At 36.2% G+C, this 27,473-nt stretch overlaps 1 protein-coding gene across 1 annotated transcript; it reads right to left on the bottom strand.

The window, feature by feature from the left end:
- Positions 1 to 325: 325 nt before the first annotated feature.
- Positions 326 to 26,947, bottom strand: nup98 (nucleoporin 98 and 96 precursor). Its single transcript, XM_056445718.1, is given in 34 exon segments — positions 326 to 1,716; positions 4,441 to 4,552; positions 4,649 to 4,803; positions 6,593 to 6,834; positions 6,938 to 7,159; positions 7,247 to 7,401; positions 8,868 to 9,008; positions 9,114 to 9,271; positions 9,383 to 9,652; positions 10,203 to 10,435; positions 11,920 to 12,337; positions 13,554 to 13,680; positions 13,775 to 13,996; positions 14,866 to 15,018; positions 15,358 to 15,535; positions 16,224 to 16,362; positions 16,454 to 16,567; positions 18,143 to 18,426; positions 18,509 to 18,625; positions 18,896 to 19,083; positions 19,657 to 19,790; positions 19,941 to 20,081; positions 20,168 to 20,260; positions 20,430 to 20,562; positions 20,699 to 20,833; positions 21,942 to 22,090; positions 22,170 to 22,356; positions 22,479 to 22,586; positions 22,706 to 22,845; positions 22,947 to 23,022; positions 23,024 to 23,130; positions 24,662 to 24,760; positions 24,854 to 24,960; positions 26,782 to 26,947. Coding segments are annotated over 33 exon segments (5,412 nt in total). The 5' UTR covers positions 24,933 to 24,960; positions 26,782 to 26,947; the 3' UTR covers positions 326 to 1,513.
- Between the last annotated feature and the right edge of the window lie 526 nt (positions 26,948 to 27,473).

Consider the following 27,473-nt stretch of genomic DNA (forward strand, 5'->3'; position numbering starts at 1 on the left):
ATCGTACCATTTATGGCTATTAATTTTTTTATTTTAGTATTATTTGTTTCTTTCTACCTGATATTTTGACATTTTTGATTTAATTAGAACCATGTAATAATTCAGCAGTCTATTAATCCCCTTTTCTTTTTGTTTTTTTGTAGTGAAAAATTTTAAATATACGATTTAAACAATAAGAAATACACAGATGTTTACAATACACATTAAAAGGGATTAGTACAAAATGCAATAGTTAAATTAAATCAGCCTAGAGGTTCATAGAAATTCTGTCTATTAAAAAAAATAATCTAAAGAATTGAAAGCATTTTACAATATACACTGGAACTTCTTAGAAATTAAAGTACTTTATTCATGGTTTATAAAAGAATTGAGCACATTCATGCACAGCAATAATCAAACAGCCACAAACACGCATCCATTCATAGAGCAAAACCTTAATTATCTGAAGCACAATCTGTCATAAACCAAGTTTAATGTTTACAATGTTTTCAGAAAATAAACAATACAGGAAACAAGCACATTACTAATGGCCAAAGCATTTGTAGCACTTACCAAAAAAAAAAAAAAAAAAAAACCTGAGAGGATGAAGTGTTCACACAATGCTGTAATGTAATTACATCAGCGAAACCCAATCCTAGTCAGAAGAGCTGTCAGGTTGACTTTGATTAAAGTTTTATAAGAATTGCCAGTCTCATATTTAACACTTTAGAAACCTCAAAATATATTTCTGTCAATGTCTTTGACCAATAGGACTGAATTTTAGTTTTACACTAGGCAAACCTTTTGCAATAAGGTTTTCCAGAAAACCTACAAAAATAGAGATATGCCCACACGTTTACATTTTAACGTTGCCATATATTTTTGGTGTCCTTTTAAATAACAAATGCTTAATCTCCTTAACAAAAAAAAAAGACCAAACCTTCTCACAAGCCAGGTTGAGTAATCTTTATCATTTACACCCACAGAAGCACGCTAGCAACTTATAGACTAAGGCAGTCCATGGGAACAATAAAAATACTGTACTTACAAAAGATTTACACACGCTTACATTAAGATTTAAAAACACTATGAGTGAAAAGACTGGTCAAAAGAACACATTCTCATTTGTTTTGTCTATAGGAAATGTTTTGTGGCCAGAGTATAATGTAGGGTCTGAACAAGTTACATAGACAAAGTTGAAAAGACCAAATTGATACTTCACAATTGAACTTTGTAACATAACAGACAAATTGTAAAGTTCTCAATGTCCTCAGGTAGACTAAATGAACAGGTGTATTCAAAAAGATACTTTAATTATTAAAGACACTCATACAAATCATGTCTGACTACAAAAAATTTGGAGGGGAAAAATACACACAAAGGAATGCTTTATTCACAAGTTTTGTGCCTAAATATGTCTCAAAAGTTCAACCACGGCCTGAAACAGCCATATATAACAGGAGTGCACAAGGTCGACTCACTCAAGACTCGTGTTACTTCTACGCAACTGATTGAGAAACTCAAATCTTGCTATTCAGTGACTGATCACATACTCTTGCATGTATGAGTGAGTAAGGCTGCGCAGCTCCTCCAAAGCATAGTCCTCCGGCATGGGCAGACGTCCAATGTGTGGAGCAAGCTGACAAAGAGGGATGTGTCGGGGATCTGGGGTGCCTTCACCACCCTGCTGGAGACTCAGGACCACCCGGAGGATGTTAGCCACACGTTTGGCCATCTCTAAATATATAAGGCAAAATAGACCACTGGTTAAAAATGGATCAAAATGATGTATATTCATATTCTTACACCAAAGTTAAGCATTGGGAAATTGTTTTACTGGTGCCATTAATTTATGAATTTAGTATATATTAACTTTTGCGCAACATTTTACTTTTTATACTGGAGTTGTTCTATGCTTGTTTCTGATTCTTCGACAAACTTTCTAAGCAGTGTATGATTTTTTTCAGGTCTTGAACACATCACAAGTCCATTATTTCAGTTATTTAAAAGGTCCCTACAGCCTACAATTCACAGGGTGATTTTCAAGTGTATTTTGTCAGTAAAGCTCCAGCATGTGCTTTCGGATAGAGCAGCATTTACTACAAAATCAGCTTGTTAAGTGTGACATCACACGAAGTGGCTTCTGGGTCCAAGCGCCATATCAAACTGTATGGGGAGACCCATCAAATGGTAACAATAAATGTTTAGAAAGCGATGTAATACTTTCAAAAATCACGATCGCAATATATTATAATATTTTGCAATCATGATTTTTGAAAGTTTCTTGCCTAATATCAGATATAAATTGTTACAATTTTGGTTTTTGTTATGCAAATAGCCCAGAGGATGATGTGTATGCTATGATTTTATATACAATCACTTTAATGTGTGATGGGACTAAAAAGTGATCATAAACCAATATTTTCTCAATTCAAATGAGTGGCAGCTTGGACCTGGAAACAGTATTCCATACGTCACCAACAAGTCAAGACTTAACAAGTGGATAGGGCTGCATGATCAGTGTTGCCAGATATAGCTGTCTTTTTCCATCCCAAAAGCGGTCCCAAACACAAATAAAAGCGCTCAGAATATTAGATTAATTTAATTTTAAATGTCTTAATTTTATTAATTTACCAAGTTACTTTAAATGTCATAATTGTTAACCATACAGCAACCAACACCAGCAGTCACAGAACCACAACATAACCGGATCACATCGAAACACTGTCCCCCTCTCACCCACACACTGCACTTATAGTTGTGTAGAAACTACCCAATCTGGCAACACAGTCCATGATACTGGAAAAATATGCAATACATTATATTGTAGAGTATTGTGATTTCCCTGGAAGATTAATATTTTTATTATCTAGGTTTTTAAATCATTTATTTATTTCATGATATTAAAATAACCAGGTGAAAAATATTCTTCCAGATCTAATTAATTCTAATTCAGACTAATAAACGGTCAAGGGGCCAACGTTATTCTGAGCAGATGTTATGACTCTGATTGGCTGTTGTCATTTTCCTCTCGTCTCCACTCCCACTGCAAGCATTAATTTTCAGCTCTGGGTTCACCTTTGGGCCCCTCTAGCCAATAGCAGAACATCATGTACTGGAGAGGTGGGCATAAAGATAGTAAAGCCCAATTTGATAGGTCAAACTGAGATAATCAATAAATGTAATCACTTGTTTTTACTCATAATTTCAGTGGAGTGTTTGAAATAAATCCTTATGGACAGATAATTCCGTAGTAGTATGATAATTAGTCATGCTGAATTAATGAAAGCAGTTAAATCTTCTGTTTACAGTGCAACCCCTTAGGGGATTTCCTGAGGTTCATCATGTTTGGAGTTTTGGCACTAAAAACCTCTATCTTTAGGAGAATTACTACTGAAAACACAACAGTGCTTTCCTGAAGATGTGCAAGACAATTACAGGTATAAACCATCATGTTTACGATGTCATTTCAACTGAATCAACCAGCCCTAGGCTACAAACTCCAAATAATACAGAAACGCGCATTGACAAAGACAAATAATGGATATTGACGCACAAAATTAATATTTGCATGTCAATTAAGTATATAAAACGTAATAACCAAAACAACTATAACCCCTTTATTAAGCATTTCAGGCCAGTAGGTGCCACCTTGTAAAGAAACACTATGCATCTGCAATTAGACTTGTAGTTTGCCAGTGGTTGTTTTGGTCGGCGGGTACTCATACATGCCTATAACTAGGGCCAGACAGAATCTGCGGACGTTTTTTGCTATTTCTGTGAACAATTTTGGTAAAAATCTGTGGATTTCTGCGGAATTATTTTGGAAGTGTCATAACTAAAACCTTAATATTAGAAATAAAAAATAATATCTTTTTAAGGTTTATTTAATTTTTAAAATGCAAATCCAATTAGATTCACTTCATTTGTTGTAAACAAAGCAAGTCTTTCATATAATGTATCTACTAAATGACAGAAAAATGTTACTTTACAAACTGCATTGTACATAAATCAGATGAACTTTTAATATTAGTCAATAATATTACTGCAATTAAAATCTAAATAAATATAGATTTACAAACATTTACTCAAGTAAATAAACAGAATTAATGATGGCCTAAAAATCTGCGGAAAATCTGAGGAATTCTGCACACGCGGATTCTGTGTGGGCCTACCTATAACGCATAATACACATGTACATGAGGTCACCTTCTCGCAAAAAATAAAAATAAATAAATAATAATATATATATAAAATAATAAAATATTCACAATTTTGTAGTTTACACAGGTGATCGACGTATAATATTTAAAAGCTTTGAAACCAAATTCAATTTGTGTAAAAAAAAAAAAAAAACACTTATCGCGAACAGTGATGTGAAAGTGTGTGCATCATATTCCAAAAATGCCATGTCATCAGTTTTTACTTAAATTCTCAAAGTGCAGATAAAAATATTGATACCTGACTGGGCAAGTTTGTCTTTAGCTTTGGAACAGGGGAGGAGCTCTATTCTACTGCAGAGAGATGTCACCTCTGTATGCAGTCGCTCCAGCTCATAACCTGGGCTTTCCATCTATAAAGAGAAGCAAAAAGCAATTATGTTAGGACTTTTTCGTTTTTATTTGTTCCAGTTCCAGTTAAGATGAATATTTTCAGTGCCACAGGATACCTGCTGAATGTCTTGCAGCGTCTGAATAACATGGATGTAATCAAGGTAGACCCTTCCAGAAGTATCCCAGCCCTGAATCTGAACACTGCGCTCTGGCACTGCCAAACCCTCTAGGAAATCCAGGAGGTACTTATGATTATCGTTAATGATGCAGTCTGAGGGGAGAAAAACACCAAAGATTAGGCAAGATTCATCCCAGACATGCTATTAATGTTTAAAGATGGATTCATGCAGAAAAATGTATATATCATTTGAAATCAAATTTATTTCTGAGTTCCAGCTTGGTCATAAATTCTATTTCAAATGGCGTTTTAAATGTATACACAAGTCAAACCTGTTAAGATAGTAACAACCAGTTTTAGGATTCAAACAATACATACTGTTGCTGATTTAGGGCTTTCATTAGATCCACATTATTTTAAAAAATGGCAAAACATTAAACTGAAAGAAAAGTTTACAGTGCATTTTCATGTTTGTCTCCAGTGTGAAACATAGAAAAAATAATTAAATACATAAATAATTATTTTAAATATTAAAATGTATGGGTTTACCAAGAAATAAGTGAGTATTTTTCAGTGCAATGCAAAAGCAGACTCATTTTATCATTTGTGCGCTCTAAGACTACATTTACAAAACAAGAACGTGGCCAAAAACCAAAACATTTTTCCCTTGCGTTTTGAAAAAGATTCCAGTCTACAGGAAAACATTTTCAAAAGAATCTGAGTTACACAAATGGCCAAAAATGCTCTACCATGTATGCTACGAAACTATTTGGCACCATCACCTTGTTATTAAACAGTACCTGTGGAAGAGTGGTGGCTTGGCAATGTATAATTTTCTGTGTGTGTAAAATGGGTCTCAGCTTTTGCTTGTATTGTGAAGCAATCCACACTTTGCTGACGAAGTGTCAGGAAACACTTGAGCAACAACACTGCAATGTGTAGGCATGGGCTGGTATAAAATTCTGACGGTATAATAACCTTGGATAAAAATATCACGGTTTCACTGTGTTGTATATTTTTTAATATTTACTATATTAAATGATTACATATTTGTTTATTTTTAAATACGTTTTATATTTTATAAATGTCTGGGTAAAAAACTAAAACTTTTTTCCCTTTTAAACACTGTATATTTCATTTTAAGAAACATTTTAAATATTTTGGAGCAGTAAACATGTCAGGCTAAATAATTCAAATGAATGATTGAGTTCTGCTGAATTCATTTATTTCAAAAACTTTTTTTTTTTTTTTTTTTTACAAATTTTAAACGGCATCTTTGGAAATGTTTGCTTCTGGAGATACTGTTGCCCCCCAGAAAAAAGAAAAAAGGAAAATAATAAAATGGTACACATACCTTACGAACGGTAGTACTGAAAATTGACTTTTCTAAACCGCGGTATACCTTCAAAACGATTATCGTCCCATGCGTAACCATGTGTAGTGTGTTTGTGCTTACCCTTTATCTACACTCCCATAAACTCATACTACAGACATGTATTTTCAAAGACTTTTTGGGTGTGTACATGGACACAACAATGACAGCATTTTCAAAAATGTCCGATTTGAAAGTGCTTTTCAGTTTTTTTTTTATCTCAAAAACAAAAGTTTTGTGCAAACAAGCAAGCATAATGTATATAAAGTTTCCTAATTTTGGCTAAAACATTGCATAAACAGCCCTTAAGACAAATCCAGAGCAGAAGAAGAACTGAATTAAGTTTTTATGCCTTTTGCATGTGAAAGTTTAGATTGCTAGAAAATTTCATTAAAATATTCTACTGGAAAACAACGAAACTTCTTCACATGAGCTTGCATTGCACATTCAAATGCATCCAAACTGAGTTCAATGTGATAAAAATCTATATTGTGACCATATAGCCAAAATAAATATGCCATCAAACATATATGAGATATTAAATGTATGTATGCTTTAGCTTATTTAAACCTGAGGCCAGGTGCTGGATGACCAGTCGATGGCAGTGGTTCCAGTGGCCAGCCTTGTAAAGGTGCAAAGCTTCTCTATGTTTGTCTCCGTCTCTGCAGGCACGGATGGCCTTGGCTTGATGAATCCACTGGATGGGGATCAGCAGCTTTTCAGTAAGAAACTGCTCCTTCTCCATTGACTCTTCTGTCTCTTCGAGGGAACAATGCAAGCTGAGCATTTCCCTTACTGCACTCTCTCTACGTCTGCAAACAGTCACAAAAAATGTGAAACCCCACATATAAATTCACATAACACACCATGATTTAAAACCCAACTAACTGAGTACTCTAAAGAAAACACACTTACCCAGAGTCTGTGATGTGCAGCAACACAAAGATGGCCATTTCCCATAATCCTGCACTCTCTAGCTGGGCAGCATAGCTGGCATGCAGCATGCCCTGGCACGAGGTGGCCAGGTGGTTGTAGTTGAGAGCCTGCAGCACGTTCCAGAGGTGCCAGCTCAGCCGATAGTCCAGATGATCAGCAGTCACTGTGCTGGGATCAAGCAGCTGTTGAAGGCTGTAGTGCCTGGTGGGAACAGAGTGAAGAGGACACAATTAAAGTCAGCCCATGTTGACATATGGTAAACAAAACAAGGGATCAACAGTTACAAACCTGTCGCTGTAAAGTTTGAGCAAGTGAAAGCAGATGTCGTAGAGTGGCTTTTTGGATTCAATCTCATCCATGTCTTCATCCAAACCCAACAACTCCAGTTCATCTATATAGGGAGGTAATGGAGGGCCAGCGTACCTTTTCACTTCCTCTGAACCCTGAAAAACACAAAGCGCAGTTAATTTTCAGGATTAATTACACATTTGATCAAAATGAGAAGAATTTCTCAAGGAAGTTCTGAAACTGAGCTGTGGTCTGTTTAATCTGCTCTGGCATAATTCCATTATGAGTAGACCAATTTCTCCGAAAACAATTAATTATCTAATTTGATCCATTTTTACTCTTTTAGCCGCTAAACGAATTTAATTTCAGTGACTAAAAGAAACTAATTATTTTAAAGAAAACATTACATTTCTCAAAAAAAAAAAAAATTTAGAAGTTAAAAAAAGCATAATGATTCCATCTCAAATCTATTATTTTCAACTTTGATTAATTCATTTCAAATGTTTTTTTTTAATACTGAAAAAAATAAAAGTTAGTATGGAGACTTTTCATTACTCGTGCATCTAATAACTTGGGGGTGTTTTTCAATACATAGGGGTGGCTGCAGGGATGAACCAGTGCTTTGTTTGTGCTTCATGCATTTCATTCACAAGTGCGCATTACAGCCCTCAGACAGAATAGGCAGATTGTTGATAAGCCACAGAGCAAAGTGTGGATGTGTGGCCCTTGAAGGATGTTCAACTGATTTCACACATCTTTAAATGTAAATCCTCAGTCAAAGTTTTATTTTTATTTTATTCTGATTGTAGGGGGCAGTTAGGTACTTTTTTTTTAGAAATTTAGAAATTGAAAAATTCCAAAAAAGACACTTTAAAGAAAATGCATGGTTTTCCTTGTTATTTAGAATATTATTCAAACATGCAATGGACTTATTTTGGCCCAGCCAGAACCTATGCTCGATAAACAATGAGGGAACATTCATTCATTTTCTTGTCGGCTTAGTCCCTTTATTAATCTGGGGTCGCCAAAGCAGAATGAACCACCAACTTATCCAGCATTTGTTTTACGCAGCAGATGCCCTTCCAGCCGCAACCCATCTCTGGGAAACATCCACACACACTCAATCACACTCATACACTACGGACAATTTAGCCTACCTAATTCACCTATACCACATGTCTTTGGACTATGGGGGAAAATCGGAGCACCCGGAGGAAACTCACGCAAACGCAGTGTTTCCATGCAAACTCCACACAGAAATGCCAACTGACTCAGCCGAGGCTCGAACCAGCGACCTTCCTGCTGTGAGGCGACAGAACTACCTACTGTGCCACTGCGTCGCCCAATGAGGGAACAATATAGTATAATCCTGAACATGCTCATTATATAATTATATTACTGCTCTGTTTCACTGTTGCACATCTGTGTTCAATTCTCTCTCATTTCACAGGTACAGTGAACTCAACTTTGATATGAATATTGCATATACTATTATAAAGATAACAATTTTAAAATATATTATGCAGCTTTTATTACGTCTGTGACACCAACCGCATAGATGTATTTTCAGTGACGTAATTAAATAACTAAAAAGTTAAAACCTGCTAAAACAGAAACACACCTGAAACGCTGTTTCATATTTGGTGAGAGCATCAGCTACCGAGGCAGTGGGAGGCAGCATGTACCACAGATGAACAGCAACACAGCGCTTCCAGTCCAGCTCTGAGCAAACGTTTATACAACAGTCTGTAGACTGCCACACCTTTATTAACAAACAAAAATCAATATATAAAATGCATAATAACAGTTATTAAACACTTTACATCTAAAATATACATCCATATTATCTGGTGCTTTATGTACTTACTGGTTTGCCTGCAAGCAAAGCAAATATTCGTAGTCTCTCCTCCTCTATGAAGGAGTCTGTCTGCATCCTGTTCCAGTCTGTGAGCTGCAGAGCTAATAGATCACGACAAAACTGAGAGCCCACAGCCTGAGACAGCATCAGAGAAAGCCGATGGTCCCCTATACACACACAGAAACACAAGCAGCCTTTATTACGAACACTAATGCTGTTGTACACATCACAACTACACATTAGGCATAAGTGAAAACAAATAAAGTGTGCACTCTCACCACTCTTCTGGGACAGTTTGCAGGCCTTGCTGATGCAGTGGCCAGTGAGGTAACTGAATACGGCCTCTGCATGGCTGCGCTGAAGCGCTTGGCCCACCTCCTCCTCAATGCTGTTAGCCGCACAATCAGACAGCCAGTGTGAGAAGCTCCTCCGCCTCTCGAGCTGCTGCTGGTAGTCTGAATAGTGCTCAGTGTCTAAGTCACGGTCACCCAGTCGACCCCACAGAGCAGCACACAAAGTCCAGACTTGCTTCCAGTGTGCCAAGCCAACTGATGTGGGAAAGAGTCAAATAAGCAGGCGTTTAAACTATTAATCCACGCAAGTGCATACACATACATGTATAACACACACATAATTACGACACTAATAACATTAATAATCAAGACAATAATTAATAATAACACAACATAAAACACACAAAGTTTGTCTATTTTACATTTTAAAATGGCTGCATTAAGCATCCTTAGTGTCAGATGATCTTTCAGAAAATCATTCTAATATGGATGATTTGGTGAAATAAAAAACATCTTTGAATGTTGAAACTCTTTCTCTTAGGATTTTTTTGGAATTTTTTTACATGATCCTTTTTATGATGTTTAATAGAACAGCATTTACATTAAACTGAAATCTTCTGTAATATTTTAAACGAGAAGTATTGCCATTTAACTATGGTCATAATAAAAATACTCATTTCCCTCTCGAAACAAACTTTTTCTCCTAAAGTTTTAAATGGCAACACACACATTAACATAAAATAATTTCCTTAAGATTCATCGGTCCTCCTGAGAAAAGCACAATAAAAATTTATAACCTGCATACCGTCATTTCCTCCAATATCTTTGTTGACCTTCACAATCCACTCTGCGTAGCCATGCAGAGCATCCACTCCTCCTGCTGGCTGGATGAAGGGACAGGGCTCCTCTGTGTTGATGGTGCTGTGCTTCAGACCGATCTCCAGTGGCCCCTTGTACAGAGAAAGGCTCTCTGACGACTGCTTGGGCTCTAGACCGACCACCTGCTCCACACGCACTTTAAAGGGACTTTCAGTGAGCCTGGTGTGATACAAAAATGAGAAAATTACTTCTGCCATGTTTAAAGAAATATTTTACCCAAATATTTCAATTTTGTTATCATTAACTTAATTTGTACAAAACGTATTTGAGTTTCATTCTTCTGTTGAACACAAAAAAAGAAACTTTGGAAAACGCTGATAGCTGGCACCCATTGACTTCCATAGAATTTGGTTGTCGTGCTATGGAGGTCAGTGAGTCCCAGCAACCAGCATTCTTCAAAATATCTTCTTTTTCTGTTTAACAAAAAAAAGGAACTCCTAAATGGTGAAAAAAAACTCATGAGGGAGAGTAGATGAGGTAATTTACATTTTAGAAATAAACCTTTAATGCAAAACACTGCAAATGAATAGTAAAAGTTGATCAATTTGAACACATCAAGAAAAAAGTGCTTTTTTTTTTATATTACAATATTTCCAAAATGTGTTTAAATATGGAAATGATTACTTGCAATAAATTATCAAATTAGTATTTATTACAATAGATTAGAATGTTAAACTAATGCATTAATTAAAAATGCACTAGTTTGCAAACAATTCTAGCAAACAAAATTTAAATAGAATATAAATAACATCCCCTGCTATGCAATCGCTGCAATGAAATCCATCTTGCTTTGCAATAATACATGCAATTACTGGCGTTTTGGCAGAATAAACATCCGCAACGTGAACATCAAGATGTGCAGCAGCAGTAAATGTTTGTTGATCTGATCTTCATCGACAGGGCAAAAAAAAAAATGCAAGAAAACTAGACGGTTACTATTTCTTCTATACTTCTTCCCCCCTTACAAAAATAAATAAATAATATTGTAGACTATGCGTCCACACTTTTGTATGCTTCATCTGTTATTTTGTGATGTCTGGAAGATATTCGGAAGGGGAAAAACTATAGTAGTTTATAATAAACATGTTTTTGAACCACATAGTAAAGTGTATAATGTTTACAACTCTTTGTTAATGAATATTACTGAATAGTGTAGCATAGTAAACTGATAAACTGTAATAAATACTGTAACTTTAGTGTAAACTATGGTGCATTGTGATTATAGCGTAGAAAACTGAAGCCTATTGAATAATTTGTTTATTACTACAGTTGTGTTGTACCACAGCAACAATATAATTACTATGATAGTTTAATACGAGTAATTATCTATAGTATGTTTCCAAACACTGTAGTATTTACTATAGTGTTTTTTTCATGTAACGTAATTATACTGTATGTACCGCATCGATAACAGGCAAATATATTTTAGTTCAGTACAAAAACTCTGTCCTCTTCATGATCATGCCCAACATGTGTGGTTATCCCCTTTGAAATATGGTGTAAATTGCAAAAATCTCTTTTTCAGTTTTCCTACGTCCTGCCCTCCATCTGAATTCCACGCATCATAAAAACCACGTAATTGAAAACAACCTATAAAATCTGATTCAAAATAGGTTCATAAGGCATGGACCAGCTAAACTTACGGTTTGGTCTTGGTTGGTTTGGGTAAGAATCCAAACCCCAGGTTCTCCGCTGGTGGCTCCTTCACGGCATCTGTGACACTGAGTTGATCTCCACTGTGCACAAGTGTCCAGTTGGGGCCCCAGCCCACTCTGAAAGACCGACCTCTGAACAGAGCCGCATCCATAAGCAGACGACCTTTGCCTAGAGTTATAGAGGCCTCCAGAGGGACAGGTCCCCCAAGCCTGCGGGCCCCTACAGTGCGAAGAGTAGGTTCTGGAGGAGGGGGCGGCAGAAGAAAGGATGGACCCAATGATGGCCACGGGGCTTCTGATGCCAGTGACTTGTTCAGTTTCTGAGATATTTCACTAAAAGGAGCTTCTGGCAACTGGGAAAAGAGACCTCCTCCTGAAGTGAATTTGGTTTGCAAGAGGGCTCCGACTATAAATGGAAAAAACATAATTTCAGAGAGGTTTTACACTAATATGGGGAAAATTATTCAAATACTAAAAAATAAATGCATACATTCATAAATAAATATATATGACATGACAACAAAAATATAATCTATATTGATACAGTTAAACAAGTAACGCATTTCTGTGCCATTTCAACATTTCTTTTTTATCAGTTGCATCTTAATTTTATCGAAACGGTGATATATTACTATTTAATACTGTGGGTTAAGATCTTAGGTGGTTGAAAATGTTTCTCATGGATGCATTAAAATTGATCAATAGTGACAATAAAGAGATTTTGAATATATGCTATTCTTTGAATTTACTGTTCATTCAAAAAGAAATGATTTCCACAAGAAATGAAAAAATAAAAACCATTATTGATAACAGAGTGCCAACACTTTAACAATAATGATGATTAAGCACCAAATTAGACCTTCAATAATTCAATATATTATGATGCACTATATTGATATTGAACAAATTTTTGTTTAAAAATTTAAAGTGCCACTGAAGAATACTCCGATTGTTGTATTTGCAGAGGATGTTCATCACAGCACCAAATGTTTAAAGACTAAATAGGCCATTTTTTAACATTAACAAATTCACATGCTAATCTGGATAATTTAGTTCAGTAATTTAACTACAAAAAGGCATTTATTAGTCTTCGGTAAAGTTTATTTCTTTGTTAATGTCCAAAAATGCACTAAAAGCTTACATTAAACACAGTTACCAAAAAAAATCTTTTGTATTAGTTTATTTTGACAACTATAATATTATCATTTTTCTCTGTTAATTTTAATGCATTAACTAATGGTTACGAATGAGACTTTATTCTAAGTTCACTTTATCATCATAAAACATTTGCTCACTCTGAACATGTATATACAATAAAAGCAATACATCAAATATTTTTGAGTTATCATAGCCATTAATGTGATATTTTTGCAGGTTAAGGTCCTTTATCCTGATTATACCCTATATCATGATCAAAGCTTCAATTAATTGCTACAAAATTTGATAATGGCAGAATCCTACAGCAAGAACATTTTCTGAAAAATCCTATGACACCTATAAAAAAAATACATGAAGCCATTTAACTCAAATGGTTTTAAGCTGTAATGGTTCACAAATTATTGTTACTTGTTTGTTGCAAACTTCTAACCAATATAGCAAGTAACTGAAGCAGACTGTCATACTTGATGGCCGACCAGCTCCAGAAAGCAAAAGTTTGGTTGAAGCCACATCTTGAATGAGCTTTGAAGAAACGTGCTCTTGAAATAAATCACACTCATCATCGTCTGCAAACAGAGAGGCCTTCATAATCTGTATGAAACACAAATTAACAAATTTAATGCATGCAACTTATTTTATTGCAATCAGTGACCCGATTACACACACGCACACAGACAAACATCACCTGTAGAGTATGAGGGTTGATCCCCATAGAGGACGCGATCTGACTGGATGCAGACACAGGCTCGTGCTCAGCAGGGGTCTCAGATCTCAGCTTGTTCTCCTCGAAAGTTCTTTCTCCATCCTCATCGTCCAAAATACTCTCGGCCGGGTGCTCTTGAGTAATGTCAGCCATGTCACTGTCCAACTCCGACACACGGCTGAGGAGCTCAAGAACCGCAGTACTCTATACATGCACACAAAGAGATCAAGTCAGCTGTTCATTCTTGATCTGAGTGCAGTGTACAGTGTTGGATCATCTTAAAACTGATGCTGTTTCCACTTCTATCAGACATGAGGGTTACTTTCAAACAGTAGTAAATCATCAAAACCACTGCTATGGAAGCATTATGTACCCCATAAAACGTCCTGACACAAACATTTCAGCTTTATTATACTTTTATTTGTCAAAGAAATACATGGAAATATCAAATAAATTCACACAAAGTCATTCATACAATTTTCCACTATCACACTTCTAAATAAAACATTCTGAAGCGCATATTTGTAGAATTTCTCAAAAATCACCTGTTAAAAATAAAACTAGAATACATCTGGTCAAGCAAATCCCTATATAAACATACAAATATGCTTCATAATTGGCTAATATAAAGAAACATTGCTTATCTGCATTCCATTCAAAGTATTTCATTTAAACACATTAAGAAACACCCTTTATCATTCTAAGACAAAGCAGCATCTATTTTTCTGAAAGAAAATCTTAACAATATTCCACTGCAAGTTTAAGATTTAGCCTTTAAATTCAAAGCACCTGCCAATATCAACTGCAAAGAACAAGCTGCTTAAACTATAAATATTAGATAAAAGGCTGCTCCCCTTTCTTTGTAAACTTTTAATATTTAAAATGTGTGCACAGCATTTCAGTAACTCCCAATCTTTTGGCATTCTCAGCTGAGAAGCATTTGAACCACTAAATCTTTGCTCTTCCCCTGTTGCTAGTGTTGATCTGCACTGTGGGAAAGCACAGCAGGTACGAGTGAACTGGAATAGCCCCTGGAAACCAATATGTGTCAGACCCAGTGCTCCTCAGTCTACCTGAGCCTGTGGCGCCACCTGCTGCTGGGTCAGTGGGAGCTGCGCAAGCCCTGGAGGAACCGCTGTCTTCAGCTTCTTCAGGTCGAGTTTAGCTGGAGGAATTTCCTCCTCTTCATCAGATTCCTGCAAGCCATACTTTGAGAAGTGGGCCACCTGTAGAGAAAATTTCAGGTTACATTCAAACAGACAATTCATGAGAAGGGCGCAATATGAACTCAGTCAGATAATAAAACATGCAAAGAGACTGAGAGATTTAAAAAGCAACACTTTTTTTTTTGGAAATGGGGTTCATTTAACAAGTAGAGTTAAACAGCTGAGTTTTACCATAATTTAATCTATCTCCAAGTCTGGAAGGATCACTTTAGCTTAGAATACATTATTGAATCAAATTAGACCATTAGCATCTCGTTCAATGATTTATGCTAAGCTAATCTAAAAGTGCTTTGACAGATCTTAAACAGAATGTGTTCAGTTCAGGTGAAATGTTCATACCTCAAAGACCCAAGAGCCAGTTTCAGGCCGGTACTCCAAAAAGCGGGCGCCCTGTTTGCGAGAAGCTGCTTCAAGCCGACCCTCATAGTTCATCTCAGTCAGCCTATCTGGACTCTTGATCTGACAGCAAGTTGTCTTGTCATTGGGCCACACACCATCTAGAGTCACCTCAGCACGTCTGCAAATTAAGAATCAATGTGATGTTAATAAAGAGAATCACAATTAAGCAGAGGGATTATTTCAAAAACTGTTTTACAGGGGGATCCAAACCAGGGATAGTTCAGCCACAAATGCAATGGTGGAAACCAGTAACCACTGACTTCCACAGCATTTGTTTTTCCTACTACAGATGTCAATAGCTACAGGTTCCCGCCATTCTTCAAAATATCTTTTAGTTGATTTATCATTTATAGGGTTAGATTACATTGCATAAACTGTATAATGCAGAACTTTTAACTTTACACAAACTCAAGATTCAAATACATCATGATTTTCTTTAAATGCTAAAATCCTTTGTCTTACATATTTCTGAAATAGCAGCTGGCAAATGTAAAGAATTTACATTTACAACTTTTTAAACAATATTACAATGTTTGCGTGGGCATATTTAAAAAACATTATAGATTCCAATTTTTAAATTCCCAAACTTTATCTCTATTAAAATTACAATTAAGGCATAGCATGTACCACATACAAATTTTGAAAGACCACAGGTTTCATAACACAAGTTTTAGACTAAGTCTTTTTCCACACAAGCTCCTAAATACAGCATGCAGGCCGTTCAGATCCATTTGTGACCCTTTAGCACAAACCATCATGATCATAACTGTGAGTGAAAATCTAGCACTGTTGAGCCTTTACAATACCTGTTTAGTCCCTCTCCAACAGAGGGCTTGTCTTTGTCATCAGGGTACACTATTATCTCCTTGCGTCTGAAGTGTACAATCTCATCCAGGATCATGTTGGTAAGATTTACTTCACCAGGGAAGAAAACTGACCCATAGCCTGTAAACAAAAACGGACCAAGTCACATTATTACATCATGTTCCACTGCTGGGATACTGTAAACATCATTCGTCATGCAATAGTTTTTTACCTTTTCTGCCAATGGTGAAGTTCTCAACAATACACTCCCCATTCTCATTCAGCATCTTTCCCAGCTCTTCCATCGAAGGGATGGTGTAGTAGCCAACTCGGCTAAGAACTATACCTGAAAGCAGACATTTGACGATATTCAATATAATGTGATAATGAAGATGCAAAATACAGTGAACAATTATTTAAATGTTTAGAGCCTATTAGGAACATTTAGACTGTTGTATTTTAATGTTTTCTAAAATCACAAAACCAAACAATGAAGACAATTTATTCAGTTGATTTATTATCAAACATTTCCATGTTAATCTAGTATACAACATTGAAAATTCTTTGACTATTTACATGCCTTTTGTTTGTTCACTGTACAGTAAGTTTACATAGTCCTGATAAAAACATGTATTAATCTTAGCTGATGTTAATATCTTAGGTAATGCCTAATTACATTAAAAACAAAAGTCAAAATTGTCTAAATAAAGAGTTAATAACTAATACATTTATGTTGGTTTTTTTTTTATCAACTTAAACAAAAATATTATCAATGTTGATTGTATGATATTAACCATCATAAAATCATTGTTGACATTAACATTTGTTAATGACACTTTATTGTAAAGTTTTACCAGTTTATCATGCTTTTGCAATAAAATTGTTTCAAACTTGGGCTGCAACTAACGATTATTTTCATAAATAGTTTAGTTGGGCGATTATTTTCATTTCCCCCAGCATCATTTCAGACAAATTTCTCTTGCATCCACAGTTTAGTCCTGTTGGATGTGGTTCGTCCTTCTTAGTGGCTTGCTGACATTACTCTGAATACCATGGCTCTTGACACATCAAAGACTTGCTGCCTTGGTCCCATATGTGAACCAACAATTTGTCCTCTTTTGACCTCTGATATGTCACCCATAATGTTGTGTGCATTGCAGTATTTTAAGCTATAAATCTGCTAATTAAACCTTCACACTCTGCTCTTATTGGTGGAATGTGCAATCAATGAAGATTGGCCACCAGGCTGGTCATATTTAGCCATAAAACTCTAAACATAATTTGTACATACAACCCCTGTATATACAATAAAGCAATGTTTCTTAACCATGTTGGGAGGACCACCAACACTGCATGATTTTGATGTCTCCTTTGTCAAACCCATTACAGGTCTTTCAGTCTGTGCTTATAAGCTGATGATCTGAATCAGGTGTGTTTGGTTAAGGAGACATGGAAAATGTGCAGAGCTGGTGGTCCTCCGGGAACGTGGTTGAAAAACACTACAATAAAGCAATACACCAAGTGTTCTATGGTTATTCTACATGTTAAAGTAACCATTTTGCAGCTTCAGTCATTCATTCATACATTTTCTTTTCGGCTTAGTCCCTTTAATAATCTGGGGTCGCCACAGCGGAATGAACCGCTAACTTATCCAGCACACGTTTTACGCAGCAGATGCCCTTCCGGGGGAAACTGTAGCACCCGGAGGAAACCCACACGAACACGGGGAGAACATGCAAACTCCAGAAAGAAATGCCAACTGACCCAGCCGAGGCTCGAACCAGCGACCTTCTTGCTGAGAGGTAATTGTGCAACCCACTGTGCCACCGCATCATCTTGTGGCTTAGTCAATAAAATCATAATACCGTACATTGTGATAAAAGGTTCAGTAATTAAATCAAACAAGAAAATTCCATCGTACCAGCTGGGTGAGGTGGTTTCTGAGCCTCTAGCTCCTCGTCTCTCTCCTCCTGAATGGAGTCCTCCGCTAGAGAGATGTCTTCGCTGCTGGCCTCCAACCCATTGCGATGACTGCCAGATCCCCGCAAGTTAAACTCAGAGATGGTGTCCTGAAGCAAGGGGCTCGGCTGGGCATGAGGAATGGGTTTGGTGATTGGGTTGGTGTAGAACTTTGAGACCTCCAGATCGTCCTCCCCTCTTCTCTCCATATTTGCTTCTCTAGGTTCTCCTTCATCCAAACTCAGACTGAAGTGAGAGAAAGTGGGAAAATGTATGAACACATCCAGTTTCATCTTGATGAACTGGTTAAGAATGGGTGAGCACTAACCTGAGCCCATTCTGTGGGTACTCTGAAGGAGAGGCCAAATCATCAGCCTCTCGGTTTAATGAGTTGTACAGACTGCTGTTGTTCAGATTCTTCAACACAAGCTTCTTTATGCTCTTCCTGAAATATAATATGCAGACAAAAACACTTTAGTTATCATACAAGTATTAGCTGGAGTTTTAAGATCAGGATTTTATTTAAATAACCATTTATTTTAAAGCCATGACTATAAAGTTCAATGTTGACATGGCAAAACAAGTTACAGTACTACAAAATGTACATAAAGTAGAAATCAAACAAGCAGTTTAACAAATGTAACTTGAGTTTAATAATATTTTTCAATTGAACGTGATAAAAATTATATAATCTTTTCCGAAGTCAGGATCTTACCTAGGCATGAAGGCCCCGTTGTTAAGAGAGAGTTCATCATCATCAAGTCCATCAAAGAGCTGAGATTTGGAAGAGCCTGAGGAGGAAAGTGCTTTGGGACGCACACGGGTGGCAGGACGGGGTGTGAGTTTGTATTGAGTTGGGGTAGTCAAGGCCTTCTGGGCAGCTGGATTTGTGGGCTTCAGACGCTAAGAAAGGGAAAAGAAAGGATTCATTTTTTTGAGCCTCACAAATTTAAAATCAAACCTCAAACACAATTCAAATACATCAAAAAGCACAGCACTGTTGTCCTCTGGGTTTAGTTTGAATGAGTTTCACAGCTATTTGGAACACAACTTCTTCCTAAACTTAGAATAGGAAGAGCTTATCAACTAAAGAGACTTTAGGTGATACCCATAGTTTTCTATCAAAATAATAACATAATTGGTGTAATTTTAGGGCAAATACTCTGAAATACCATGAAATATTACACTATTTTTTTTCTTTTTTAAGAGCCCTGTAACTATTTTGTAACTATTTATTTACGGTCATCATGGCAAAGATAAAATAAATCAGTTATTGGAAATGGGGCTAATAATTCAGGGGGGCTAATAACTGTACGTACGTAAAAAATTATCTTTATATTTAAAATATAATATATATATAAAATTAAACAAAAAAAATACATAAAGACAATTGCAAGTCCTAGACTTTTTCCCCTCACAAAATCATGCAGCCCTAAGAAGACTAAAGATGGGTAATGTAAAGTAAAAAGAAATCACCTCTTCCTTCTTTTTGGGGTCTGACAGTGGGTTTCTGAAGAGAGGCGAGTCTCCAAAAGGCGAGTAGGCCAGTGCACTAATCTGCTGCTGGAGCACAGCCTGCTGAGCAGCTCCTGCACTGGGGTCAGTCAGAGCTGTGAACGAAAGACAGTCAGTATACTGATTATTTACTTCACAAAGCCTAAAAGATCAATCAATCAATCTTCCACACATGAAGTATTCAACTTAAACGAAATTAAAATCAGGTTTGGCAATTGATTCATTTCTGAAGAATTTACACTTACCGACAGGCTGTTGAGGAGCGCCAAAATTCAGTGTGCTGGCACCAGTGTTGAAGCCTCCAGCACCAAATGTGCCCACTGAGCCCAAGGTGGAGCCCAGCTTCTGGTTGTTCCCAAACAATGACGTCTGGCCAGTTCCTACACCTGAAAGTACAGATAAATACTTTGAAGGCATGTTTAACTCTAGCAATAGCAAAAATGATAAAAACAATCTACATCCTAAAACATACCTGCTCCAAAGCCAGTACCCAATACTGGTCCAAGGCCTGTTGCAGCAGTTTTGTTCCCAAAAAGACCGCCACCAGCACCAGTACCACTGAACCCTTAAAAAGACACCAATGTTTAAAGTTTTGAACCAAGTATTGGAATTTCTAGACCACATAATAGGTACGCTATGGTGAAAAGAAGTGCACCATTTTTAAATCACCAATGACATGCTGAAATAGAATTCATTTGTCCAGTGTTAACATCACACATACTGTTAATACTCACCAAAAGTTGAGGTGTTTGTGTTAGTCCCAAGAGTGAGTGTAGGTTTATTTGCAAAAAGACCAGGGCCTGTGCCAAAAGAGGGTGCGCTAGTAGTGGTGGTGCCAAATCCTGCAGGCTTATTACCAAAAAGATTCTGTGAAATAAATATGAAGAACAACCACTCAGAAAACGAGCTTTTATTTAAACACAATTTTGGAAAATATCATTTTTTTATATATATAAAAAAATTACAATACATTTATAAATATTGCTGCCTATCGAGAAATTACCTGTGTGCCTACATTCCCAAAGCCAGTGTTAGTCTGACCAAAAATTCCTGTGCCAAAGCCAGTGGCAGTACTTGTGTTAGTGTTTCCAAACAGTCCTCCAGCCTGTGAGGCAGCAGTGTTGGCAAACAGCCCCTGCTGCAAGATGCAGAATTTTTTTTAATCAAACACAGAATTAATTTGATGTTATACAAATAAGATAGACAAGTGCAGACATAATAAAAAATAAATACAATAATAATATATACAATAATAAATAATAATAGAAAAAATATTCTAATACAATAATAAATCATATTCTTTATATAAATATTTGATATTGGCCACACAATTTCATTTTTTGTCTTAGCAGTTTAAAGTCACACAAGTAATACTTAATGGGTTTATAGCCTACTTTGTACCTCAATGTCGGGACCGATCCACACACCGCCGCTAGATAGCGCCCCTAACTCAGTTAGTTCTCTTGTATCTACTGAATATAACTTTTCCTGTAATTTAGTCAACTCTTTATTCCATGTGATAAATAAACTACTGGTCAGTCAACAATTTGAACTGTAAAAATATTAGGTCCAGTTGAATTGAGCTGCCTAATATATTTTAACATTCCACCCTGGAAAAATATGTTGCTGCTAAAAGAGTTTATCGCTTTCACTTTCCTTAGCCCCTGCTTTTGAAAAGTTAATTATAATATTTTTAGAAATGTGTAATATCATCTTAACTTACAAAAGTGGAAAAAGTGAACAGTGGTCACCCCATTGAGCTCCGAAAATACAGAAATCCGTATTTATACGGAAGAATCACTTTCCTGTTAAATAATGTTTATAATGATATTCAAATGACAGTGGATGAGTTTTCTTGTCACTGAAAATCATTGTGAAGGGAAAACAGTAGATATAAATAAAATATATCATTCTAAATAAAAGATTAATTGTCTGTGGAAAACGTTGGTCTGTGTAGGACTACCGCACAGACAATATAACCAGCTGGTGCAGGAGCTGAGAGAGGATCATGTGAGCCCTACTAACTCGCTATAGTCGCTAATCATTTGCATAAAGTTGAAGGATTCTTAATTTTGTTGTGTCACTTGACACACCCATGTCCGGTGACTAATAGTGAATTTTGCTTGAGTAGCCAGAGATGTCAAGAAGATGCTAAAGGTCCATTGAAATGAATGGTTGCTTGGTGTTTTGTCACTGCATGTCACTGGTAGTGTGAACGTGGTTTTAGTACAACAACTGGAACTTACCATGCTGCTGGTGTTGCCAAAGGAGAAAGTATTGTTTTGGGTGGTGGTGGCTGAGCCAAATGGTTTGAAGAGACTGGAATTTTGCTGCTGTTGTTGCTGCTGTGGCTGGGCAAACAAACTTCCTGTGGTTGTACCAAAGGCTCCTGTGCCTGCAGCGGAAAAAAAGTTACCATACGTAAATAAGACAAAAAAATAAAAATAAGTTATACTAAAAAGTAAACCACTTACTGGTGCCAAATGTGGTTTTGTTTTGGCCAAAGTTGAAGCCAGTGTTTGGAGCAGAGGAGCCAAAAAGTCCAGTGCCAGTACTAGGAGTAGCTGGGGCTGCTGCTCCAAAGAGGCCACCTGTGCCAGCTGCCATTGGGAGGTTTGAAGGACCCTTCCTTCCTGCTTGGTAATCCTCAAGCCTCAATTCCTTAAAGGAAAGAGAAGATTTTTTTGTCATTGCTTCAAAATCTAGACAACAGGTTTTGTACAAAAGCAACAAAGCATCTGACAAGATCAATTCATGATCCTGTAAATGAAAATCCATCTTACCTCTAAAGATTTGTTTTCATATTCCTTCATGGCAGTGATGCACTGGTGTTTGGTGTTGATGCTGGTTGTCACACCCCCTTTTACCATTGTGTCACTCCCTGTAGGTGGCTGTAACAAAACAACAAAAAAGAGATTCAATTCGAAGCATAAAAATCCAAGTAGGTCTATAAAGAGTGTCAAAAAACAGACAAACAAAACAGAAACATTTGAATCAGGTCTAGACGAACATTGAATTTAATGGTTGTGCCAGGAGGTGCAGCGGTGAAACTTGATGACCCAAACAAAGATCCTGATGTTCCTCCAAAAGGGTTGGATGCTGTGTTGGTTGTTCCAAACAATCCACCACTACTGGTGCTGGTTCCAAAATCTGAAAGGCAATTCAAACAGTTAATCAGGTTGGATGCATACCAGACCCTTTTTAAAAATCAAAAATGTTCTATCTGCACTGACATGCTGCAAGAAACTTACTGCCAAAAGCGGCTGGTTTGTTGGCACCAAATGCATTATTCTGCTGGGAAAACAGTCCTCCACCTCCAGTGTTGGTGCTTTCCGAAAAGGCTGTTTGATGTTCCGCTGGTGGCACCAAACCCAAAGCCACTACTGGTGGAGGATGTAACAGGCTGACTGAACGTGCTTGACCCAAAGAGACCACCTTCAAGACATTAATAAATATTTCAAGAAAAATACAAGCTTTTTTTGGGAGCACTTTTTTCTTAAATGGTGTTCTACAAGAATGTGATATACAAGAGATGAAAAACATCCTTGAATCACTAATTCTTAGCCTTTTCAGAGTCACATTTTTTGATTTGCTCATCATTCACAAACTCACTTCTGAGATGACTCACTCTACAGCAAACAATCATTTTGTTCCAATACAGTCAACAACTCTCCACTCAAGTTAAATTTGCAAGAAGTAAAGACTAATTAACATGGAAACAAACATAAACAATCCTCAGCATACAGCACACCATTTCTTAGTAATTCTTTAACAAAACAAGTGCCAATTCAGCATGTTCAGTTGGCAAAAATTATCTTGAAAAGATGCCAACAGACAACCTCAAAGAACTAGTGGCCTATAATGCCTCAGCGCAGAGTGCTTGAAATAAGAACTAATAGCAGGAGTAAAATTAAGTAAAGAAAATTACAACTGAAAAGGTTATGTCATTAATAGCGTTTTAAACTCTACAGCAATACCGCAAATGTTATCATCTGTCTGCGTCTGTTGTTGCAATGAGTATTTTCCAACTAGTATTGTCAAAAATATTCATATTTCGACAAGTATTGGTGCATTAAAAATTATACAATCTTGCTTTCGGTTAGTATTGATACCTGCTTTCTAGCACTATCTCAACAGTAGACACACAAACTGTATGTGAGGGCACTGCAGTCTGCGCTTCGATGGCTGGATGACAGCGAGAGTGAGATGCAGTCATGCACTGAATGAGGTCTCATGTCACAAAAACCTATCCGCTACAAATTTAGAATACTGGCTTATTCAAATTGGCTTTTCATTCAGGTGAAGGCCAAAATATTGCCACACTGTAACACACGTTACTTTCGGTTTCGGTTCAGACAATGATATAAGATTGCACTGATTTTACTAGATTTGTTACTAGTTATCTAGAGCCTTTTGGACTTAAGGGCTGCTGAAATAGGCCTAATGTAATGTTTAATTTTACTTGTGTTTGAGGGTTGCTTCCTCACAGTATTGAAAATATTTAGGGGTCCAAGCCTCTATTTGTCGCTGACTTTATTTAATAAAAGAAGCACTGCTTGGCCACAATTTTGGTAGTATTACAACATATTGGCAGTGTAGATGAGAACTGTTTGTGATTTAATTTTGGATCAGGAAAAGTAAATGGTGAAATGAGTTTAAACATTTTTATGCACAGTAAACTATTCCTGCTTTCTCAACTTGGCTCTATAACATGCAAAAAAACTGGTTCTATAACATGCCAATGCATTGCATGTTGCCTTTGCATGAAAACTGAGCAAATGAATGAATAATCTTATAATAATATAAATAAATAAATAAATAAATAGTAAAATATCTTAAATCTAAACTATGAACATCTGTTATTCAATGAAAATCTGTTGATATTTTAAACACATGCGTGCCAAATTCCATGAGCATTTAATGAGTCTGCATACATCTACTGCTACATTAAAAAAACACTGCATACCAGGCTTGTTCTGGGTGTTCCCGAACAGTCCTCCTGTGTTGTTTGTTGTCCCAAATGCTGAAGATCCAAAGCCCCCTGGCGTTGCACCAAACCCAGAATCTGATGACAAATATAACATAGTTCATACTTTTATTTCTCTAAATGTCTCAAAGCATAACACACCACTAAGATGAGATATCATTATTAACTTACTCGGTTGCCCAAAAGTGGATGACGTCCCAAATCCTCCTGTCCCTCCCCCAAAGGGAGCACCAAAAGATTTGTTGAACATCTTGCACTGCTAAAGAGCCTGCATATGTCTGCACAGAAGAAGAGCCCTTTCAGAACTTTCAGGAACAGTGTAATTCACAAGCCAATAATCTACTCAATATACCTAAATAGGCATGGGCCGGTATAAGAATCTGATGGTATGATAACCCTGGAAAAATTATCACGGTTTTAAATGTCTGCATAAAAAAACAAAAACGGCATCTTTGGATATCATTTCTGCTGGAGATACTGTTGTCCTAAAACACATAAAACAAAATATAAAATAATATTAATAATAATAAAACAACAAATAAAAAAAAAATTAAAAAAAAAAAAAAAAAAAAACTTACATATACCGTAGGAACGATATAGCAGAAAAATTTGACAGTTTTAAAACCTTGACTTTTCCAAACCGCTGTATACCTTGAAAATGGTTATCATCCCATGCCTATACCTAAATGGCTATTATAAGATGCTTTGTTTACTGCCATACTAAATTTGGCCTATAATCTTAGACTTTGACACCCTTGTGTCAAAATGCACAATACAAAAAGTGTGAGACCTAGAGAACAAGCCTAATAAAGCATACAAACACATTTATTTCTTAAATGTAAGGCCTCTGTGCTCTCAAAATTTTGCTGTCCACATTAAGTTGTAGGCTTTTTATATTTTAAGACATTCATAAATAAAAGGATATTTTTTTAATACAAGACAGTAGTATTATACATCTTATTATTTTAGAATAAACAACTAATTGCTTTTGTATTATTTCAACATACATGCATTATTTCAATATGCATTTACTTGATAACCATTTTCTTTAAAATATATCCATCAACCCATCATCACTGGACTGCATGCATTATGTTTTATCCCTCAATATGAAAACTACAAAAGCTTTAATCATAAAACTAAGCATTTAAATAACACTTAATCCATTAAGAAATTCATAAGAAACAAAGTGACAACTTATATTTTTAGCATTTTTTATGAACGCAGTCTGTTATAAAGAGCTTGACTGATTAACTTATTTAACATTCCAAGCCACAAAGTCTTACTTTTAATCTATAAATAGCAGTAAATGCATGTTTTATACAGTTTTATCCTTTTAAAATATCTGATGTCTGTATGTAGAACAAAAGAAAGTAAATATTCTCACTATAACAACACAGCAATAGACATAACAACCGGATGTATCCAATAAGATACAAAGTAAAACACGTAAGCCATCCTTCACTTTGCATATTTGACATTTCCATACTGAATAAAATTAGCTTTCATGAGAAACAGGAAAGCTCAAATGCAAAAACATACTTATCATCTGTCAGTTACATATTAGGTGTTAACAAGAGAAAGGAGCCAAGTTTCAGATAAAAATAACTTGTCATGTTTTTATGGTTCATGTTTATGATTTGATGTCTATTAGCAACGTGAGGGCGCCAGAAATTTTAAGTGGCACTGGACATACGGCCTATAGTGTTGGTCAGTTTTTGTGGCTTATGATTAATATCCGAATGCCACTGTTTCACTACATAAATATTTTGGTTTGTGCCGGATTAAACCTGAAAGAACCAGTCAACGCGGACAAGTGCAGCTAGAAGCGCAAAACGAAAGGTGGCCGTCATGCGCTTACATAAAAGTTTTACACTCAAATAATAATTTATAGCTTCAACGAGCTGATTTTGATCGATTCAGCATTTAACACCTTTCAAAAACAACTCCATTTTTTTTAAATCAACCACAAAGACGTGAAAAAGACACACGCAAAGTTTCTGCTTTCAAATTCACATGGCTCGCTACAAAAATGCTAACTTGCTAACAATCGGCTTTGAAACGCACTTTATCCAACAAAAAGACAAAATTAGCCTTACCGTTTATTTTTCGGCGATTACTTGATCAAACGTTCTGTAATAGAGTTATTTGCTGGGTATTTGTGGCAAACGTGAATCCGGTGTTGCTAACTTTCCGTCTCTGCTCAGTGTTGATGGAGGGAAACAACGTAGCAAGCTAACAGATAGCAATCCGCGTCGTATTTTAGACCTCTGGCGTCATCACGCATCACGTGTTCATCCCTTTCGCGTTGTCTTTTCCTGTGTTTTTGTGAAAATGTTTAGCAAAAGCTTTTAATGTTCGTATTCGTAACCGTATTTCATTACAAACGACGACGTCTTCGCAATGCCAAAATCCCAACATGGAAACGTATTGTTGTGTTAATATGACTTCAGTGCCCAATTCTATCTGGAATTTTATACCCCATTATGTTTTTTCAACATTAATTTTATTTTAATGTGAAATTATAATATAGACAAAATCCCAGTTAAATCATCTGCATTCCACAGACAAGTGCTCCTATCATGGTCATTAATATATAATTTCTCCACACATCGCTATTTCATCTGGAATAATTTTATACAAGCGCAAATCTTTCTTTTTTTAAATTGGTTTGAAAACAAAATTAATCTGTTTAGTCAGTTATATAATAAGGAAGGTATACTCTCTTATTCCAAAATCTCAATTACCCAACAAGAGTTTTCAACGTTTATTAGTTCAATTCTTTCAGTGG

This window comes from Danio aesculapii, chromosome 21 (assembly GCF_903798145.1).
Source record: "Danio aesculapii chromosome 21, fDanAes4.1, whole genome shotgun sequence".
Classification (NCBI taxonomy): Eukaryota; Metazoa; Chordata; class Actinopteri; order Cypriniformes; family Danionidae; genus Danio; species Danio aesculapii.